Source organism: Apteryx mantelli, chromosome 4 (assembly GCF_036417845.1).
Source record: "Apteryx mantelli isolate bAptMan1 chromosome 4, bAptMan1.hap1, whole genome shotgun sequence".
Taxonomy (NCBI): Eukaryota; Metazoa; Chordata; class Aves; order Apterygiformes; family Apterygidae; genus Apteryx; species Apteryx mantelli.
In genome coordinates this window covers 54,706,704-54,730,264 of record NC_089981.1, presented here as the reverse complement: position 1 = coordinate 54,730,264, position 23,561 = coordinate 54,706,704, and the positions used below count along the sequence as shown (strand labels likewise).

At 34.3% G+C, this 23,561-nt stretch overlaps 1 protein-coding gene across 1 annotated transcript in view; it reads right to left on the bottom strand.

The window, feature by feature from the left end:
* Positions 1-23,561, bottom strand: part of FMN1 (formin 1) — a 167,056-nt gene that overhangs the window by 22,250 nt on the left and 121,245 nt on the right. Inside the window, exon 16 of the mRNA XM_067295679.1 lies at positions 20,171-20,263. Coding sequence (XP_067151780.1) covers positions 20,171-20,263 — 93 coding nt within the window. The remainder of the gene's footprint in view (positions 1-20,170; positions 20,264-23,561) is intronic.

Sequence of the window (23,561 nt, the reverse complement as noted above, 5' to 3'; positions counted from 1 at the left end):
TCTCAGATCCAGTCCTATGACAGGCAGACAATGTTAACCAATATATCTTCTTTGAATATAGGAATGAAAGCCAGGATCAGTCAAGAACTTCTGTGTCTATTTAGAGACAGAAGTTTTGAAAGGAAAACAAATATCTACAAAATACAAAGTTCCAACCCAGTGTAAGAATGGTCTTTTATAATACGAACCGTTACAGACAGATAGATCTTGAAGGCCAATCACTGGGAAATATGACACATCCTGGTTCCTGAATCTAGCTCAAAGAATAAAAGAGTAAATGGAGTATTATCCTATGAATTTACCTTATGATCATGAAATAGTTCTGGGGCTGTCCTTTCACTAAAATGTGAAAGTAGGCATTTGAAGAGCCATGATCCTGCAAGAGTTCTAAGAGTGAAAAGTACTAGAATGAAATGGTAAAAACCTTTATTACTTTACAAAATGTATTTTACTAGCAGAGGATGAAACAGGATACAAAACACTATCCTGAGAAAATACCAGAAAATATACATATTTGCAATGGGTCTTATGTACATATAGCAGCTCCCAATTACAACAGAGCCAAGATCTCTTCATGCAACAGGCTACTATGAAATGTTTCCCCAAAGAATGAAGGAAAAAAAAGACTGAATCTTGGTAGAGACTGCAAGTTGGAGAAGGCCAGAAATCGACAGAGGCAAGCAGAACGATGAGATAACTTGATCTAAGAGGACAAGGAAAGAAAAATGGGGACATGCAACTGCACAAAAATCTTACATCTACCTCTCAAATAAAAAATTTTAACATTTACTAATGTCAATTCTCTCTGACATTAAACATATGAATTCATTTAAGAAGGATGGTTCACATAAGTCTAATGATCTAGTTGTGCCCACTACAGCTTTCACATTTTTCAGAATCTCATTATTTTCAACATTGAAAGATCTGATTTAAAACTTTGCTTTATAAACATTCTGGAGGAATGAGCATCTTCACATTTATGAGAATTCTCAGAGAACTAGCTGTTAAGGTGAGAAATTAGAACTATTAATTTTACATTTCAAGGCTGAGTTCATGTGGTTCAAAAAAGGTATACTTTATGAACATTTAGGGACTGGAAAACTATAGGTTTTTCTGAAGGGCGAAAAAAAAACCCAAACAAGGTATTTGCATTTTTTGCCCCAAGGAAGGAGATAGGTCTTTTCTGACTGACACCTTCCAACCAACTGCTGTTAAGATTAAAACAGAATCTCAGATAAGGCATTGGCAAAAAGCAAAACATATGCAAAAATGAAAACAACAAAAAAACCCTACTGAAATTCCTCTCTGAACTTTAGATTCTGGACAGAGGCTTTTAAGACAGTGGGAAGAGAATATTATGACATTTCCTAGACTCACAAGAACACACCTTCCTTATTAGTCAAGACTAAAACCTCTTTAGCAGACATGCCAAAAGAGTGTCAAAAGAAGAAGCCTACCTATGACCTGGAAAGCTAGAATGGTACTAGTCTCTTAATCAAGGGTTGAGAAAGAAGCGTATAACCCCAGAAATGTCCAGTTTGGTCAACTTTTTTCCTTTCCAAGTGCCAAATGTCACATTCTATGACATTACAGAATAAGGAGAATATACAGCAATGGCCTTTATTCTTCTTGGTCCTTCTAAAAGTATGAAGATCTATCAGCATTTGATAACTGAGATCCAAATTTTCTGAAATCCAAACTGCAATCCAAATTTTCCATTTCTGATATTCTTGGGTATCAGAAGCTGAAGTCAGAAGACCCTATGGTAAAAGTACATCGTATATATCTCCACCCCTGAATACAATAGTCATACAAAGGAAACTGTTCTTAATGACTCTGTTCAATCAGGAACTTAGCAAGGTGGAAGAAAAAGCTCAAAGAAGGCTTTCTAGGTGGGTAAACAGATTAGAGAGATCATCAAAACCAGTATAGACGTTGTTTCCTGTACAGATTTCTGCACATGCTTATACTCCTAGACACTACAGTAATACAAAGAATTCGGCCTCCCTTGATTTTGGCTTCAATAGGTCTGCTACCATATAAACCTTCTGAATAGACCTCATTTTTAAGAAATCTTTTGCTTAAGACATCCATTAGAAGTCTGGGGAAAAGGACACATTTTGCTCTCCTTTAAAAAGCACTGCCAGAAATCACAGTTTGTAGGTGTCACAAAGCACCCATTTAACCAACTATTCAGTATTCAGAGGAAGGCATCAAGTCAAGACATTTTCCTTCTTTATTCTCTGCGCATGGGAATATAAAGAAAATTACTGGACTACAAGTAATAGCATGTAAAAACAAAATTTACACAACAGAGCACTTGCTGGCATAGCGCACTTCTATGAGATGAAAAGAACTATCATGAACAATCTAATGAAAATGTGCACTCCTAAGTAATGCTATTTTAGAGCACATATCCACATAGAAAAATTATTGCAGATGATACGTATCTTAAGCTTTAGTTCAATCAGATCATTTGGATGGTTTTATTATTTTTATGCATAAATATCAAGTCTACAGTTATTTTTTGACTATAGCCAAGGTGTCCAGCCACTGGATTCATCATCAAAATGTTAAACAATCTCTAGTTTTCAATGTAGAATGAGATATTATTGGTTAGCTGATAATAGCAAAGTCAACTGCATGCGGCTATCATCTCAAGCAAAGTGTTCTTAAGTATCACCAATATTCATTTAATCTTTTTATTATTAGTGTTATCTTACCGTCTAGAAAAAAAAGGCCCTGCATACAAAAGCATTGAGAAAATACACTGCAAGTGTTATAAATGACCAATTTGGATGCTACTACAAACTAAAATATATTTCAGTATCTGGCACTTGCAAGAATCTACTTTCTTGAAACAGGAATTTTAAAGGAATGAAAATCAAATGAACAGAATGTTTTAAACAAATTAACAAATGTCACATGCAAATAAACAAGTGTTCATGAAAATACACATATGAATGCAAGAGTATAAAATCAGAGGAAGGAAATTTATCATCTCTATTTTCTTTTTTTTTAATTTTCAAAGTGGAAAATACTGTATTTTGAAAACACGGCTTGACAAGAATAAATAAGATACTGAGTATGAAAATTGAGTTTTTGAATTGTTAAAGACATGGAAATTCAGTTTCAAATGTGGTATCATAGACTATGAGGATAATGGAAAGTTTTACAGTTCATACAGATGGAATACAATTTCAGGGCTGTTCATTTTACTTCTGGAAAACACACCACATAATAAAGCATAAAACAACAGAAGGAACAAAAGTTCTCAGAAATGAGCTACTCACAGAAGAAAGGAATTTTGTAATTTCAGACATTTATACTGCAAAGTTTGAAAAGGCTTTCCAAATAACTTTAAGGGTTTTTAGCAAATTATGAAGTGTCAAAAATTTTGGAGCAGGTGCTGAAAATACTGTGTGTCCTGTTCTAGGAAGAAATATACTCAAGAAAAATCTGTATATCTTGAGCTGTATCTGTATATCTCTATATCATAAAGACTAATTTTTCTGCAATTTCCACATTATTCTATCATTTTTGAGTTAGTTCTACACAAAAGAAATCTCATTACTTAAGAATTAACTTCATATATAAACATAGCAAACGAGAGAATATAGTGTGATACATTTTCCTTTTTATTTTTGATGGTTTTCAATTTCAAATTTGAAAACTTTGTACTCAGTACGACTACAGATTATTTAACACGGCTATAGTCCATCACTCTTACATAGGAGCTTTTTGTCTGATAACAATGTTATATTTCAAAAATAATAAAAACAGACTCCTAGCAGCTAGCTTTTCTAATATGCATTATTTGATTAACTTTCTTTAGCTAGTCACTAACCATTTATTCGTAGGCTTTATGAACTCATGAAATTCAACAGACAACCTGGAAACTGCATGTAAATATTTCATTGTATGTTAACAGAGTTTTCTATTCTATCATACTAGAATGCAAAACCTCAAAACAAACACTCCTATCCCCATCCACCAGCAGATCTTCAATTGTGTGAGTTACACAAGTAGTTCCAGGAGCAATGGAGCCAATGAAACTTAGTCTACTATGGATCTGTATGATAGAGTTAGTTCGCACGTGGATTCATTAATAAGGGTTGAGTTCATGATACAGCCTTTCTGTCCTTGGAAGGCTAATAGGGTCACACTTCTCCATTTAGTCACATATTTTTATTGCAATTTTAGGAGCTTAATATCTTAGGACCTCTAACTCCACCACATTTAGTCAAAATTGGCCAGTGCATTAAAAAATTACTGGCAGGGGAACAAACAACAAGCAGTATGATCCCATAAGCTTTGTTTCCTTTACCTCTTCTCTAAATTAGAAAATGTCACATTTGTAACATAGGATTTGGCTATGCAATTTTTTTAGATGGTTTAAATACTAGTATAGACATCTTAAATCCTTTCAAAACAATCTTCAGAACACTTGCTTCCATGAGGTCTTAATCATGCTTCCCTGAACCAGTCCTTACAAGTTTATTTTCCTTTGCAGTGGTACAAAAATTGTTTTAAAACTAAGAAACCCACATCCAATGATGAAAATGTACAAATGTTTCCATCATACAAAGGGTCTCTGTGCAGTCTTGGAAAGTTAGCTTCAACCAAGTTTTCCAATAAGTAATCATGACTATTACTTACCAACCTGTACCTTAGGTACTGGGCAAGGACTAATTCACATTAAGCATGAAGAAAATTTTCAGCATTTTAAAATGTTTAGTATTTTTTATGTTACCAAGGCATAACGAAGTACAGACCTTTGTGTACATACACACACACACAAACACACACACACACTACATCAGAACACATTCAAGCAAGACAGTGTTTATTATCATAGGTAATAAAAACCTAGGAAATTATGTTTCTTTTAAAACTGATAATGTTGTCTATAAATTTGCCAGAAAAAGTGTTGAAGGTCAGTTTACCAGAACATTAGAACTAACTACGAAAAAGGAACTTTTTATACTATTTTCTCAACTCTCTCAACATGTGCCTGTTTCTTAATATGATGCTTTTACTGTATTCTGTAAGAGCAGATTTTTAAATTAAAATTATTTTTTCAGTTATCTTGTACAAAAAAAGTAATTGTTTCATTAAAATTAGAACTAACACTAGTCTTATTTTCCAGTATTCTGCATTTATTCATTATAATGCAAGAATCAGCAGTACATTTTTCAAATTATTCCAATTAAATTATTATAAATTGCATTCTATTAAGATGCAATTTAGCCAGAATTAATCTCTCATCCTCTCATACTTGTGGCTCCAGAGAATAAATCATTTTTAAAGCCTGTTAGTGCTTAAACACTATAGAAACATATTATAGTTCTAATTTCTTCTTAATAAACTCCTATAGTTTTGTGGTCTAATTCCAAATGTGTTTTTGCAGATTAATCTCTTTGAGATGACTAAATGTATCTAAACAGTTTACAGAACTGGAAAATTAGTTCTAATCCTTTCAAACAGAACAAGGTTAAATCCAATCTGCTCTGTATTTGGGAAAATTAACTATCCAGATTTACTATAACTACGATCTTCTGTTGTAAGCAGAAGTAAAAACATTAAGGATCAGCATATTTTTAAATCAAGGACAATACATTTGAATACATGATGAATGATTGTTATTACCAATGGGAAGAAGGTCTTCTCAAAAACACGAGATAGATGTAGATACCAAAACAATATGTTAATTGGATGGTAAGCCAACAGCAAATCTGGTGGGTAAAGCATAAGTTATTATACAAATAGAATGAAACTAATTTCAGAAAAGCTTGTGAAACTGGTGGCCTGAAAAGTTTTAGGAGAGAAAAGCCATAGCACTGCCTCCTCCTGTGGGATGATAACAATGATTTATGAAGCTGAAGTCATTTCTGCTGATTGAGCTCAGGAAAGGCTGGGTTCACACGATCAGCTAAAGTACGGCAAGGCGTGGTGCGCGGTGGCCCCACAGGTCTAAGCGCACTAGGACATGCTCTCCTAGGGATCCAGAGGAGGGGGGTGGGGGGCTTAAAAGCTGCTGCTTTGTTTTCCCTACCTTTTCGCCTCATTAGGACATGCTCCTTCTGCAAAGTAAGCCACTTCTGGTGGTCGGGAGCAAAGTCTCATTGTAAACGCACAGCAGGATAGTAGCAAAGCTGAGATTAATTCTCCATAGATTTATATAGACCTTTCTCTCTGTTGATTGCTTGTATGGTTTCAAAGGTGCGCATGTTGCCTTTTTTTATTGCAGGTTACCGACTTTATTCCAGCATATGGTGGTTGGCGCCATGACACAAAGTGAACATTTTATACCAGAATTAAAGTGGATATTTGACAGTTTCTGTCAGAAAGTTCAGAGCAAAGAATTTGTGAGACAAGATTTATTGCATATTTTATATGGGACACATCTGTTTCTTTGCTACATTTTTGTTTAAATAAAAGAAGCAATGAAGGTTCTTTAAGAAACAAAGACTGTCAATAAAAAGCATGAAGAGAAAACCTACATTATTGAGAAAAAGTTTAATCATTCTGACCTTCTAAAAACATGCTGCTTGGAAGTATGACAGTCACCTTCCCCCTTTTTGTTCTGCCAGATGGACACGGTGGAGGAGGGGAATCTCAAGCCCAAACTGATTATCAAATACATGGCTACCCACATTTAAAGGTAAAGCAAATCAAAATGAAAACAAAGTCAAAACTAATGGCTGGTATTAGACATTTACATTTAAAAGTAAGTGCAGGGAAATATTATGATAGGTTTTGGCTGTTATTCATTTTTATAACTGCTGTAACTGCACTTCAGTGAAGTGTGCCAAATGAACACTCCTCGTTTTGAAAATTTCTTATAGAACTACAGATCAGGTATACAGTAAACTTCTCCACATCGCTCTACTAGCATCTCTGATCCTGATACAGAAGGCTGGCCTCTACAGTTCAGCGTTTTAGTCTTCATCATGTCTGAAAAAAAACATCTAGCTACCTAAGATTTCATCAAGTAATTAACTTTGATTTGAAAAATAATACAATCATTAGTAATACAAAAATGTGTTTGCATTCATATCCACTATAGATGTGAGTATAGTTCAAATATATCGAAAAGTATGAAGGGGAAATCTATAGAATAAAATGTAAAATTCTGAAATATAGCTGAAATCTTTTTCTTCTCCACCCTATTAATAAGCTTATTGATATTACACAGATTTTTTTTTTTCTTTAATGAATACTGTATTCCTAGAAGGATCCTTTTTAAGAAAAAAGAATGGTGTGCCTTATACAAGAGAGAGAAATTATTCAAATGGTTTCAGTCAAACCTGGGTCAGGCCCTTTGTGCAAAATTAAAGGTACAGAAACACATTAAAAATGCTTACTGATTAACTGCACTGGTAACATTATAGATAATCAAAACAAATCGATTTTATAAAGCAGTTTTTCCTTTTAGCATGTATAAACTTTAATTTTTACGTGCTTCTGTTTGGCCAGTGAAGCTACCCTACTGTGTCTAGTCAGATTTGCTGGCCAGCTCTGCAGCAGAACTCTCAGTTGTCACATTCCATTCCAGAGATGGCCACGCTTGGAGGCCGGCATCTTCGGATTCTACCCAGCCTTTTCAATATGAAAGATTTTAAACACATGCTTTGTACAATTACTTATATCCCAAATTATGCTCTACAGTAGCTGCAAAGAAGTTCTTCTATTTATTTTTAGATTCTTTCAAATAGTTGATTTTGGACAAAGCTTAGATAGCTAAAAAATCCTGACCCTAATACAATGTTTAGGTTGATTTATATGCTCTGATAGAAATACAGTTTCAATTCCATTCATACATCTAAGAGAAAAAAAACTACTGACTTCTCCTCTGGTACACCGACCCACAGAAGCACTGTAAATGCTCAGGAAAAAACGTTCCTATAAGAATGGAAATCACACAAAACAAAGGTATTTAGCAGGATCCCAAAATCAGATAAATTACTTTTAAGTTTTAGTACCAGGCTGAAAACTCCTGGAATTAGGATACTCTTAGAATTTAAAGCCTCACAACAAAGCTATTTGTGGTGTTGAACATCAAGCATGAAAGGTCATGCCAGACGTGACTCAGAAGAAGCCTAGTCTCTGTGAAGGAAAAAATACAGAAATGCAAGAAAGTCCAGGGGAATGATATGATCATAATTTGATAAGCAGCAAGCCTTCAAGCCTGAGCAAAGTTGCCAGGACAAAGTCACTGAAATTGCATTTCAGTGCAATGTATTTTAAATATCTTGCCCTGGCATCTGAAGTATTTAGGCACAAAGATATCACAGCAGAGGATGCAGAGGTTGCAGGAGAAGCTAAAGTGACCTTCGGAAATCAGAGATGCTTCTTGGATTTAGAAGTCATCTGTCTTTTATGGCAACTGTAATCTTACCACACTGCATCTTCCACATCTTTTTACTCTGTCATTCTCCAATTGTGAGAGTTTAGTAGCAACCTGGTACTTTGTCTTTTAACTAGCTTCAAATGTCTTAGAATTACCCTAAGAACATTGTGATGGTTGTTTTTGTTCTCAGAATAAATGGTTCTACTAGACCCTACTCAACAAGTTTGGGTGTCAAATTTATTTGTCTTTTTGTCTTCGAAAGAAATTTCTTTTTGATGGCTACTTCATGTCTGGTGTACAGACTTTACCTATTATTATTGCTTAACAAAGAAAACCATAGCTTACACCATTATAGATCCTAATCCAGAGACCTGCATTTTCTTGCTCAAATTTTCAGCAACACATATTTGTATCAATTCCTTGTGAAAAACTTTAAAACAGGATATTCATTTGTCTACACAGGTAACAAACATGGTTGAGAAAAATTATCAACAAACCAAGTGGGAAACGCTACTGTGAAAGATATTTCCAAAGTTGATCCACAGCGTATGGTCTGAAATTACAGAGGTCGGGGACAAACATAACGAGAGAGTGACCAGTATGATAGGTGGTATGAAAGTCTTCTGAGAACAAGTGTGTTTAGGCCTTTCATTATTTAAATAGGCACATTAATCTCCTCTATCCTGTCCCTTATAATTCGTGACTCTGCTCTTTCCTTGCAGTAGTTTCTTCCATCCATGTAAGCAACTTGCTCATAGGAAATATAATCTAAAATAATTAATCAGCAAGTATCCTGATTTCTTGCCAAGGAAAGCTTTCAGAGGGATTTAAATTCTATTAGCACAATGACTTTCAATATTAACATAAATAGGGTATTATAAGCCCAGGATGTGCCATGGAAGAGATAGTAGAGCAAACCCAGATAAACTGCATGCTAACATGGAGTTGCAAGTCAGTGCAGAGAATAGTGAGACCCAGGAAGATAGTAAATAGATAAATTGGAGATTGTGCAAGAAATTCAATACAATACAGTAAAGAAGAAGAAAGCAGCTGGACTAGAAGAAGAAAGCAGCTGGACTAGAAGAAGAACCTAATAGGATACCTTTGGAAATGCAACACATGACCTAGGATTCCATTTGCTTATAGGCTTATGATATGAGTACTGGAAGAAATCCACAGTAATTGAATAGAAAATAAGGGTGTTGATAAGAATTTAAGAAGAAAATGTTAGATTCCAGACAAGCTAACAGTGGTCATAATAAACGTATCAGTAATTCTAGGTATACATTTTATAACTATCACATATGTCATCATTCTTGGTATTAAATCAAGGATAGTAATACTAACATTCATTTTATCGCTCAGTTGCCATTAATAGGAAATCCTCCTCTGTTATGTCATGCCAACGCTTTTACGTCAGCCACCATAATTCAGACAATCCAACTGAAAAAAAGCTGGAAGGAACTGTGGTCTCAGAAATTCTTTCCCTGTCTTCTAACAGAGGATGACTTATTGCACATTTAATTACAAGTGCTTCTAAATTACATTCGTATTCCACATTCTAATGGAATTTAACCCTCCAATTTTTATAGCAATTCATGATTATAGTGGAACTGATTAAAGCAATCAGATGCATGCCTGTCTCAAAAATAATCAATTGAAAAATTTCTGAAAAGTCATATTTTTAACTAACATCAATTTTCAGAACTTTGATGCTAGTAATTCTTCTGCTAGTATAGGAAGAAACATGTTCATTTCAGAGCAAACTCTTGTTCCTTGAATCAGCTCCCTGTGTCAATATTGCATTAGTTAGAGGCATATGGATGCAATCACATTCCAGGACACCTTATTTGGTGTCTTATGGACTGAGGCTATTGTCTAACTGTAAAATCTCAGAGTACCACAGCAATAAGGATCTGTGCTTTGCAGGCTCATGCCAATTTATGTAAATCACTCTTTCATCCGTTTAAATACACGGATCTTTGAATGATGAAAACAGTTATGACTGTCACAAACAGTTTGAAAGATTAAAGTAATTCTGCTGCTGGCATATAACACAGCGTTCCACATATAAACACAAACTTTGCAAGGTCTGTAATGTCATTGCTGGGAAGGATAAAATGTTTTAAGCAAACATTATCATTGCAAGGAAGTATGACATATTTTTCATGTTTGACACTGGACATAAATATCCTCCCACACTGTTTAATGTGAGAACTGCATATGTGTGGCAGAGATAATAAAACACCTCAATGAAAACAAATGAAGGGGAAAAAAGAGTTATGATATGTAGAACAGAAAATAAAGCTTTGAAGTTAAAAGTCTTCATATTTGCACAGTTTATTCACAAAATGGAGAATCAGTATTTGATATGCAGACTGAACAGTCACAGAGTCAGTAATAGCATCTGATATCTTGTAGAACTGGTTGCCTTCACAGAGAAATGTTTTCTGGTTGACAGAAGCAGCTTCATAATTGTAGGCAACACGGGAAAGCTTGTAAATAATGTTGCTCTTCTGCTGTTTTTTTTACGTACCACATTTAAAAAGGCAAATACGATTGAAATTCAGTGCTTTTTAAAAATTATTCTTGATTTTCTTGCTTTGCTTATTCAGTGGAACATAAGTACCATGATCCAATATACAGATTAAAGTAGACAAATACAATACTAGTTTAAAGATAACTATGTGAGTTAGTGTCATATGCAGTTTTAGAATATTTTTTCTAAGACTTCATGATATCTTTCTGTTAATATTAATTCTTCATTGGTAGAAGGGCTATATTTTTATTGGAAGAAGCAAGAATTTGAAATATTTTGCAGGGTTTTCTGATATTTTAGGTAAGTAAAGTACGGGCAAGCTATACTAAACTGCTATGAATAAGGACTTATAACATAATTCCTATATCTGTTTTTAAAACAATGGTATAGTGTCAGACTGTTAAAGAAAGTTAGTAGTGTAAATTTCTTCCTAATTTTTGACTGTATTAAAATTTATAAGGATACCTCCTATTAGTAGTAAGAGAGAAGCACAAAATTTTGTTATATTTTAAAAGTGGTACTGATAATGGTGTCTTTGAGTATTCTTGACTCTTGGCTTACTAATGAGTGATGTTAGCATCCTGCTTTATACTTCATATATTGTTTTGATTGCTGAAGCACTAGAGTTTTGAGTGAAAATACTTTTGCTTGCTTTAAAGTAAGAAATTCCTACACTCCTACACTCAAATCAAATAGATAAGTGGACTATAAACTAAGAAAGGAAGGATGCTTCCCCTAGGTCAATGCAAAGAGTATTATCAGATAAACAGAATAAATAACCACGTATGAGCATCTACAGCAAAAGAACCACATTCAAGACAAGGAATATTTATATACCCAAGAACAAGTAGAAAATAACCAACAAGAAACAGCTGAAATATACCACAGTAGAGTTAACAAAAAAGTTAGTGGGGTAAATTCCTTATATGAATGCTACTATGAAATGGCATATTCTGTATCGGTAAGCAAGTAAATGGAGGAAGTGAAGTTGGGTGAAAACAAATGCAAGCTGGTAACGAGTAACGTGATAATACAATTATCTGAGTAAGGATATTAGGAAAGAAAAACAAAAATAATCAACATATCTTCCTGGATACTTGCCTGAAATCAAGGTCTAAATGATTTTGGCTTTCAGTGATTTGTTTTGAAAAAAGTCAAATATACATCAACAGGTTTCAAGTTACTTAGAAGGAACTCTATGATCTAAAAAACAGAGATTCCAAATAAGGAATCATTATTTTGTCTTTTTACCACTGAACAAATGAGTAAGAAAATATAGAATCACAGTATCCAATGAGCATTTGTTACTTAAATTTAAATAGAAATTATTTTTCTGGAAGTAAAATTATCAAGGTGGAACTGATACAGAGGCATGAAGGCACAGAAACATGAATGAGAAAGGAAGTAACAGTTCTATATGAGGTTGTAGTGACCCAGATCAAACAATTCATGTGGAATTGCTTCACACATCTGAAAAGGCCAGAAGGTATCGATCTGCCTTTTGGGGCACCCAAGTATCCCACAGGATCAGACAACTCTTCCTGTTTTTCATGTCAGAGGATGTAGGACTTTGATCAGTACACTTGTGTATTGTTTTCCCATGATATTTCTTAATTTCTTGGCATATTCCCCCAAGAAGAACATAAAACAGAAAGTAGTTAACAAACAGGTGAAGGGGACTAACCTTAATAGTCCACAGGGAAAGAAAGACAATAAGAAATCAATTCTATCTCAACAATCCTCCACAGTGCATTCAAACAGGCAAATGAGGAAGCATGGAACAAAGCTCCTGTCCTGCACCGGAAGTACACTGAAAGGCGCAATAGATTGGATGTGTGCCCAGCCATTTACTGCAACCTGGCTAAAATTATAAAGAAGAAATCACTTAGCAGTAAAACCCAGACTTATTGACATTTCCCATGTGGTTGCTAACCTTGTCTGAGAAACAGACAGAGTGCTGCCGCCTAGTCTGGTCTGCTGTCCTGTTTTTCTAGTACAGCCTCATGACGACAGACTACGTGACTAGCAGAATACTGATCTCTTACGTAACCTAAGAGATACAGGAACTTGTAGCAAAGCAAAGAACTTAACCAAAGTTTCCCAAGTTCCAGGCTAGCATTCTAACTACAAGACAATTTCTTCCGTTATGGGATTAACCTCAGCAAATCTGCACTGTTTGATAAATCCCTCCCCATCCATCTTGCCCCTGTTACCTTGGGCACTTCAATGAATCATGTGCCTTTCCCAAATAGCTTTCCTTTCTACTAATAATGATTTTCAAAAACTGTTTTGTCCTGACATCAGACTACTTGCTTCCCAGACCCTGCTGTAAACTAAATTAATTCCTTTAATCGCAAAGTCTCATCAAGATGTTTTATTCATAGAGAATTGAAAAGAGGCAGTTATGCTCTTCCTCTGCTAACTGCAAAGAAGCCTAAAGACTTTTTGATTTACACATACCAGTATATCAGAGAAGAAATGGAGCCCAGAGTAGAGTTCTTGAATACTTTCTGACCTGGAACCAACAAAGGGGATTTTGGGACCAGTTTTTGCAAGATCCTGGATTTATCTGCATTATATATTCCCACATTTATGACAAAGGACAGAAAATACGAGATAATCAAGTGGGGAAATAAGAAATAAGTTCTATTAAGGCTAGTCGCCCTCTCCTGTCTGCCATCTACTTTCTTATTTCTATTATTCTTGGGAGAAGGCACCAAGACGCTAAAAAGGGTCACGAAAAACTAACACCAGTGGCTACCAGCCAGCATCCCTTGTAGTAAGCTTCACAGCTGCAGCAACAAAACACTCTCCTCCTTTTCAAAGTACAGTATTTTGCTACTAAATGTTTCTCATATTAGTCTAAATATTCTATTTTTTTTGTGATGGCCTTGTATCCAAAGAGTAGTTTTTTTCCAAGCAATTCTGAGCAAGAGTTTTATAAATTAAAGAGCATTCCAAACCAATCATTAATTTCATGATTTCAAAGTTCATTTTGCTTATCAAGACAATTTAAAAGGAAAACATAGTGAAAATATTTTTGAAAAAAAAAAACACCCACAGTAATTCCACTGGAAATACATTAAGTGTATGGTAATTCTTAGATCTCCATATTCTAGTAAAATTAGTATAATTTGTTGCATGTAATAAAATTAAATTTATTAATGATTATTTTTACTTTGTAATAATCCAAGCCCATTTCAAAAAACATGTCCATATGATATAGAGAAATGAAGCATTAACACAGTTTCCACATGAAGACTTTCATCGAGAAATCACAAAACACTTTACAAAGATTATCCTCCACTACAAAAAATAGCAAGGATCATTATTTAACATTCTATGTACCGGAAAACTGAAGCCTAAAGAGATTAACCAACTATTCTAGCATCAGATGTCAAGTAGCTAAACTGGGAATAGAAGCTAAGTGTTCTGGCACATAATTCCCTCTTCAAGGCACTAGGCTACATTACATCTAGTTATACAAAACAGTACTGACATCAGCAGAAGTACAGTTTATCCCCTCTAGCATTTTAGAATGTCAGTCTCCATAACACTCTCAGTGTTTTTTGTTACAACACAGCAAGTATTACATTTAATTGACATTAATTGTAATTAGGGAAATGTAAACAGTTCAGTTAAAGCAAATCAATGTTTTTTTTCCTTACATTTTCCACTTAGCATTGACTAGAAATGATGGGAAGTCGTATGTGTGAGAAAAACTTGAATATCTATGAGTTCCAGTCCTATTTTCAAGCCAGAAGTTCCAAAAAAGCATCTGAGCTTTGGATACTTGCTGTGAGCTGGCAGAAAATTTCTTCATACATTTGCTTAAACCAGCCACAACTCTTTTTTAAACAAACAAAACTAAAAGCAGATGCTTAATGGATGCTCAGCATTATCAGTTAACTCCTGATTTCAGAAAAGCAGCTGAGTTTCCAGACACTTATCTAAACTGAACCTCTGAACTTTTTGAAATTTGTCCAATACTTATTCTAATACCATAAATCAAGACCGTTTTCTGCATTATTTTGCACTTTGGTGCAGAATTTTATAGGACTTCCATTCTAATGCCACACAAAGTACTACCCACCAATTATAAAAACTCAAATCAGTTATGTAAGTGACTGGAGAAGAAACAGGCTCAATAATTATAGGGTCTGCAGGGCACCATACTTGCATAACCCAATGAAAACAAGAACAAACTGAGAGCAAAGGCAATAAAGATATCAATGGAAAACCTGGAAAGGCAGCATAGTGCAATTCTCCATTCTTACTGTTGTAGTCTGAAACTTTTGCGATTGATCTTTTGTCTTTTGTTGCCATTTGCCTACTTTTATCAATGTTTTCTTGTGTTACCTTGTACAGTTTCTTCCCTAAGAAAAGTACTCCACCACCCCAGCGAATCACAAGAACTAAGAGACTGATAGAGACTGGTGTATAGAAAAATATTGAAATATGTTTTTTAAATATATTTTAATTAACTTGAATAAAGGATGTTCTTTTAAATTAGGCGCACATGAAAAAAAATCATGTTCAAAATGAATCCCTACAACTTGGAAAAGGGTTACAATGAACAAGGGTTCCTGGTGTTGCCATTTCTTGCCCCCTCAGTGGCCTAACAGGATATTGACAGGCAGTTTGGAATCTTAACACTATACAGAAAAATTAATAAGGAACTTCAAAACAATTATCTTTGAGTCAGTCCTTAAAAATTCAAAAGAACAAGCCCTAGTATAAATATATGATATCAAACATGCATATAATAAAAAAAAGAGCAGCTCAAATCCTGTCCCTTTGTATCCTCTCTCAAATAGGTGGAGAGATAAAAGATAGAGAATCCCACACACCTGAGGGAACTGTATGTGACTGCTTGGGTTCTTCATGAAGCTTTTATAGACTACTATATATTTTGGAGAAAATAGGGTGTTTAAATCCAGGAATCCCAGATCAGTACCTTCAGGTCCAGACTACTGGGCTAGTTAATTAGTCCCATGTTCTCTCCTACCTTGCACAGTTATTTATGATACTATTTGAACTTCTGTTCCACGCTATTAGAGAATAGAAATATTTTGACATGTCTCAGAAAAAAATACTTTCCACCTAGCTCTAATGTTTGCATCCCAGCTATTTCTCTTTTAGCATTAAATACTGCATTGTTTTGATCTGCAAGTCACTACATTTTTTCAAAAAGATGCAGACCTGTTTTCATTTAGTTTGTTTTTGTTGTAAGTAATTCACAGACATACACAGATGATGAAAGACTTTTTTTTTTCTGGAGACAAACAGAAAAGTACCCACCCAGTCATAGTAGCACAGCAGTGAAAAGAAAGGAGGAAGCTAAACAGGAGGCAGAAATAGCAATAATGACAAAGGACAGTAGGAATTCAGCACTAGCTCCAGTAGGTTTCTCTGTCCAGGATTACAGATCTATAAAAAGCTACACTAGAAAAAATGAATTTCATTTCCAATCTTTGATGAAAAAACATCAACTGGGAAAGAGAATGGCTTAGTATTTGGTAACTAGATATGAGATCTTTTGCCTCATCACTGTTCAAATTAGACTGAATAGACTGATACATCACAGCAGTAATAAGAGGTTGTTTAATAAGAGGTCATTATTATTTCATGATTATTTATGTGTCTGCATGTTTAACATCATCACACATACACATCCAGATGGAGACTGCCCATCGATTCTCAAAGAAGTGGAAAGACATTGATTTGTACTACTGATCACAACTTGAATGAAATGGGCAGATAGAAATTACCAAAAAATCACAGGCATAGGCTAGAATAGCTGCGCAGAGGACAGTCCGGAGTTCTCACCCTATCTTAATGTAAAGGTAAAACTCATTAGATTCTAAGTAGAAGTGACCTAAGTTAAATTCTAATAAAACCTCATTTAGTCTATTAAAAATTGTTATTTGCTATAAAAAGTACCTGTAGAAAGAGTACAGTTTTCACCAATGGAAATACTAAGGACAATGCTTATCTATAGCAGGTACTGTTGCCTTTACTGTCACGTACTCAGAGCACATCTGAATGATATTATGGTTGAATGATATTATGGTTGAACATTTACTACCAGTCAGCTGTATTGACAAACACCATTGCTGCTAACAGTTGAGTATGTTGCCAGTAATACTGATAGACAAGAAAAGAAAGCAAAAGAAAAATCCACAGAAGCCCAGTCAAAGACAGAGATGATGGAACAATTAAAATCATTAATTTGCTATAGATCACCAGGCCCATGAGAGGAAGAAAAAAATCATCCAATATTAAAAAATGGGCAAACAAAGAATCAGAAAACTGCAGGAGTAGAGTATATAAAGTCAATAAATGCTTTTTTAAAGTACTAAAGCTGATTCTAAAAAAAATTAATTTTAAAGATCAGTTAATTTAAAACATAACTTAAAGAAATTAATAGCCAATTATTTAATGAATCAAGAGTAAACACCATATAGTTCAAAATAACTATCTATTACAACAATACATCAACGTGGAAAAATGCAAGACAAGCAGCCACATAAATACAGCAATGACAATGACATTGAGATACTCATTTGCTATCAGTTAGTTCTCTGCATACCCTTCACGAAACCACTTATATATGCCTTTGTTTCCTCAGGCGCTAGCTCAGCCTGTGGAATCATTTTTTGTAGGAACTAAGTACCATCAAGAACTTTATCACTTTATATTAGAAGTGCAGGCTGCATTCCTTTGACAACAAAAAAGTTCCTCAAATTCCAGCAAACTCCTTTCCATGGCATACATTTTTTTCACATGAAAATCTTAAGAAAGCCAAGAAATGACAGATATTATGGAATGACTTGACATCATGGTTCACTCTGATAAGTTCTCAGTTAGCTGTAAGGAATCTAGAGAAGTTCTAGATGCCAATATTGGCAGATCAATGAAAATGTGTCCAACAAATTATTTTAAAAAGCAGGATGACTGTGATGAAAACACAATGCCTCATTTATTGCTTTAAATACTACGGGTACCTATTGACAACTTAGCTCAGAAAAAGGTAGATGAAACAGAAATGTCATAAGATGAGAAGTCAAATTAGGAAAAATTAAAGTAAGTATGACCAGCTAGCTTAAAACATGAAATTAAAAAGCAAAGGAAAACACATGAAAAATATGAAAAAATGGACAAGGAAGTCATACATATGTTTTTACTCTTTTCAGAATACAAAAGACCTGAAACATTAGGAAGTGTCCAACAAATTTAGTAATTATGCAAAGAACTCACTGTCCCAGGACACCATGTGGGAATGTACCTTATCTTTTTAAAAATAAATATACCATTCACAGATATAAGGATAAAATTTTCTGTTACGTGGATAAAGATAAATTTAGTATCTCAGTTTCCACATGTATAGGTATAAACAGGTCAGCTGTAGCAAGGAATATAGTTTTCTACATGAAATGATGTTGCACAACTAATTGCAATCAAGGTCTTTCCTCTAATGCAGACCTCAATCTTTACTGAGATCAACTGGGCAATTTTATCAGGTTCCACTCATCAGAAAGTAGGGCACCTCAGCTTAGTGAGAGAAACCAGGTTGTGCTGGGCTGCCCTTACTGCTTGGAACTAAAATGATAAGCATTTGCTATTCCTCAAGAGATCCAGGGCATAATAAGAATTACAGAATCCGCGATATGAATGTGGAAGTCAACATTTGCTTAGGGTTTTGACAAGACTTGGTCAAAATTTAGTCGCGGTCCAGATCCGTAACTATCATTTCAGCAGCACATCTTTGATGCGTTTCTGGCCATTAGTGAGAAAGGAATACAAACTATTCAGTTCTGAGCTGTTCTAACAGGGTAATTCCTATAGTATTATGAATCAAATAATCTATACAAAATATAATTACATTGATCTGCTACAATACTGTGGCAAGCAAGATCAAGCAGCATGCTGGAGACCCTAAAAGTACTGCAGAAATATATATTGTAATATCTCAATCTTGCACTGTTGTTAAACTGTAAGTAAAAAATTCTGGTTAAGTTGGAAAGACTAATACAACTGTCTTGCTGCAACACAAAGATTCCCACTGCAATTTTTTGGTTTTACAAGTTCTGTGGTAAGAAATTTGCAGCTTTAATACTGTCCAAATAAATTTTCAATTAAAAGAAAAAATATATCAAACAAATATATCCTTTAATGTCCATGGCCTGGAGAAGGGTGAGAAAGAATATTGGCTTATTTAACTGTACAGTTTAACAAGGACTGCTATTTTTAAAACATCCTCTTTTAATTTAGTAAATTTTTTAAATACTATAACCTCATGAAATAAAGTTATTAAAAAGCCATTAGAGGGATCTTTATAAAAAGGATTAAGCTAAATCATAAACCATTACAACAATCTGAATGATCATTAATAGTAAGTACACATTCTCCCTTGATTCATATGTTCAGATAATTCATTTGACTTCTGAAACATCAAATTGTGAAACCATTTAAGATTCTGTGACAAATACTTGCTGTTTGGTAATATTTACTTCTTAATATAGTCATCATAAATACAGCACTAGCTCTGCCAACCAAATAGCCAGTACTCCTCCAATCTGTCAAAAAAAAGGCTCAGTTCTTTGTCTGTCTTGCACAGCCCCAGACACACTATTGCTGGTACAAGCAGGTGAGGTTTGGGAACACAGTCTGGGAAAACAGGGTATCAGGACCACACATTTCAGCAGCAGCGACTTGCATTTACATTGTCTTGAACTGATCATCAAATTGCACCCTCAAATCTGACCCCATAACTCCTGACTCTATCCTGGTAAATCATTTCCTTAAGCCTTTTTCTGCCTCAGACAGACAAAAATCTTTAAATCTGAGTTACTCAGCACATTAGTTATGAGTCAATGAGCACATTAGTGATACAATACGCCACTACTTTATGTATGGACTTTCTCTAGAAAGCTATTTTTCATTCTAGTCTTTTATAAGCTTGAAGATTTATATTCCATCTGATAAATTTGCTCTATGATGAAAACCTTCTTTATTTTACCTACAAATAATAATAAAAAAACAAAGCAGAAAATAATCAATAAGAAATGGGTGAGATCAAGGAAACAATTATCTATGACAAGTGACGTCTAAAATCTCTGTAACTGTTCTTAATGTATATTAAGTATATTAGGAACATAATCCATAACAGATAGTAGAAATTTTCAGAGGCAACAGGCATCTAAAGCAGCTTACATTATATATGGCACACCTTGTAAAAAACTACAGTACCAATAATTTCAAAAAAATATGGTTACCTTTCTGGAAGAATTCTTCTAATTTCTTCTTGAAGGGCTGGAGATGCTCTTCTGAAGACTCTCTGCAAACTAATTTCATCTGCTTTTCAGAGACTACAAAAAAAAAGTTGAGAGACATTTGTGGCAGAATTCATCTACCAGAAATAGATGTCAACACTGGAGAAGCCTACATTTAAATTACTCATCAAGACTTACTTTAGAGGCAATGGAAAGAAATATGCACTGAGGAATCCAGTAATTACACTAAAATAAAAATACCAGTACTAGTCTAGTATACCATATATAAATTTCTCTGTGTGGTATTTGGCTTAGACTTGTTTGTCTTGTCTTGATATTCCAGCTCAGAGCTGAGTCTTGCTTCTAACCCAGCCTGCCAAACACAAAAATCCCAGGTCAATTTAGATGGTATTTAGAGCTTAAAACTTTGGTTCTGTAGCGAGTGGAGGTTGCCTTGGTTTTAGAATGCTTTTTATCAGTGCCAAGCATCAGGTAGTCAACCATTTTTCCCAACACAGATGTGGGAATTTAGCTTGGTTTCAGTATTCAAATTATAGGGCATGAATGATATAAAATAGTAGAAGCCTGTAAGAAAGCTAATTTATAGCTAAATGTAATTTGTATTGTATCTGCCTCACATAGGCAAAATCTTTAAATCTGAGTAACTCAGTTAATATGAGCACATTATTGATACAAGATGCCATTACTTCATGTGTGGACTTTCTCTAGAAGGCTATCTTTCATTCTAGCATTTTTCATTCTGTACTTACATCTAACTGCAATTTGTTTACCATTTTATCACTCAGCTATTTGAAGACCTGATGCCATGCCAATTTCAAAAAACTCCAAATTATTCACCAAAGAATTTTAACATTCTCTAGAACTTCTCTAAGAAGAGTTACAGTTTGGCTGCATAAAACATATCTACACAACACTGAACTGCCACCATTTTATAATTCAACATTTTGGGCACAAATTAACACAACACTGTGAAAAGAGAAGTTGAGAATTTGTAATTAACCTGTTGTGTTAATGTAAGTTTGCAGTGCAGGGAGGTTGAAAACAGATGCATGCGTTTTATTTTATACCTACTATTAGTGTCTGTAATACTTTTGGATCGCCAGGACTAATTAAACAATGACAGCTTTCCAATTAATTGAGAATTTAATAAAGATCCAACATTGTCAGAAATACATTTTGACAGTTGTTACTACATAAAAATACTGAGAAGATACCTGTTCCCATCTAAGGGCATATTTTCAATTTAGCATCCTTCCACAGCTCGTATAGATAGACTATGATATTACTGAAGAGCTCAAGAGCTTAGGTAAAATGTCCTGGGCTACAGTCTAAGTTAAGCTCTGGTCTTGCAACTTGTAGTATAAAACAGACCTTTGGACCTGTGCAGAATGAAGTTAATGGGGATTTGTTTGGATGCCAGGTAGTAGTCAGACTTCAACTTAAAGACCTTAACTTAAAGTTCAGAAAGTCAGTCTCTCAGCTGCTCAGCTATATGTCTTTAAGAAAGAAATTAAGCAAAACGAATCAGAATTCAGGAAAGTTCATACGACTCTGTAAGATTATTTTCTTATGACATATACCTCTTACCATTAAAAACAAACTTTATGTGACTATTATCATACACTGAATGAAACCTATGTACACACAGCATTTAAATTCACAGAATTAGATGGAGATTTCTTCAGTTATTCAAGCAAATTGTAATACTTGGGAAGAAGACAGGGACATTACAGTTGTGTGAGAAAGAATCTAGCAAAATAACTGAAATAATATTTTTAAGTTTTCAACTGAAGATTTGAAAAAAGTAGTAGCTACAAGTTTGTGGCTAATTTTCTGTATGTTTCAAAAATATGCAGAAAATGCTACATAAAGTAATATTTAGAAATTATTTCAGATAAACATGAAATGAAAAAAGTGTGAAAGTATTAGTAAATGTATTTTGTTGAGCCATTTGATATATGATGACTATACAATGTACATGACTGTTACAAACACTGACTGTAAGGTGGTGATTATCTTATAATAATCTTATATAAGTAGTCCCATATATAATAATAATAATAACAATAATCTTAAAACAACAGTTATATCTGGACATATTCTAACATACTTCAAAAAGGTGTTAGAGTAGATCTTCCCAAACATACAGTGTTACTATTAGATTGTTTTGAGCATTTAGAGCATATTAGATGCTTTCTACAAGCATTAATAACACAAGATTATTAGAGAGGTTGCTCAGATATGTCACATAAAAATATTTAAATGATCAAGACTGGGATCTATTGTTTCTGAATTATAAAGAAAGCACATACAAAACCCCTTCAATAAAAAAATGTTTTCGAATGGAGAGGACTAATGTTAATTATAATCAGATGACAGAAATTAAGGGAAAACACTGGCAAGTAAAAGTACCAGTGTACAGAGAAAAAGTTGATTTGAGGAATGAATTCTGAAGAAGAGTCCTATCAACCTTAGCAAGAAGGTCAACATTTGGAGTGAAGGGAGTGGAAGAGGAAAGACACAGCAGAGAAGAGCAAATGAGCTAGATAACACACAAGTCATCATGGGTGCTGATTAAAACTCTAATGTTGAGATGAGATGAAAACTTTTTACTGATGTTAGTAAAGGTCATCTTGAAGCAACAAAACTGAAAGAGGTGAAAGAAGTCAAGTAAATCCTGGCAGACTCTACGGAATTACATCATTGGAAATCCATAAAAAGACCTCTCTCAAAGATACCTTTGGATGATACTCTCTCTAGTTGACTAGTTCATATGTAATTGGATACATGTAAGTACCTATCTATCTGAAACTAAAATCTATCACCCTCCTCTCTGAAGTTTTTGAGATAACTCAAATCAGACTGGAGTAGGGCCTGAGAAAATTCTATCTTTGAGCTAAGGGAATCAAGGACAATTGTGATGAGGTGTGAATCTACAAATCATGAGAGCATGAGCAGAAAAAGATAAAGCATAGTAATTTCATCAGGTGATGATCTGAATCCCATTTAATCTTAATTTAAAATTAAGAAAGAAATAAGTTTTGTAAGGGCATGCCAGTTTACATTAGAGTGTCAGAGGTGTTTTGAAAGTGAAGCCATTGATTGTTTAAAATATTTGCACTGTACTGCTTAATCCTTCTCTTGCCCTTTAATCAGTTATTTAATTGATTCTGAATTTAGGTTATACATCACTCAACAACTGTACCTTTGGTCTACCAAAACAAAGTATTCTTCTGGGCAAATGAAGGCCTATTAATGCTGGTTAAAGCCAACTGCATTGAAATAGCTAAATAAAGGGGTTGTGTTTTCTTCCTAAAGCTAGAAATAAGATGCATTACATAGGTATGAAGCCTCTTCTGACTGAAGCAGTCAT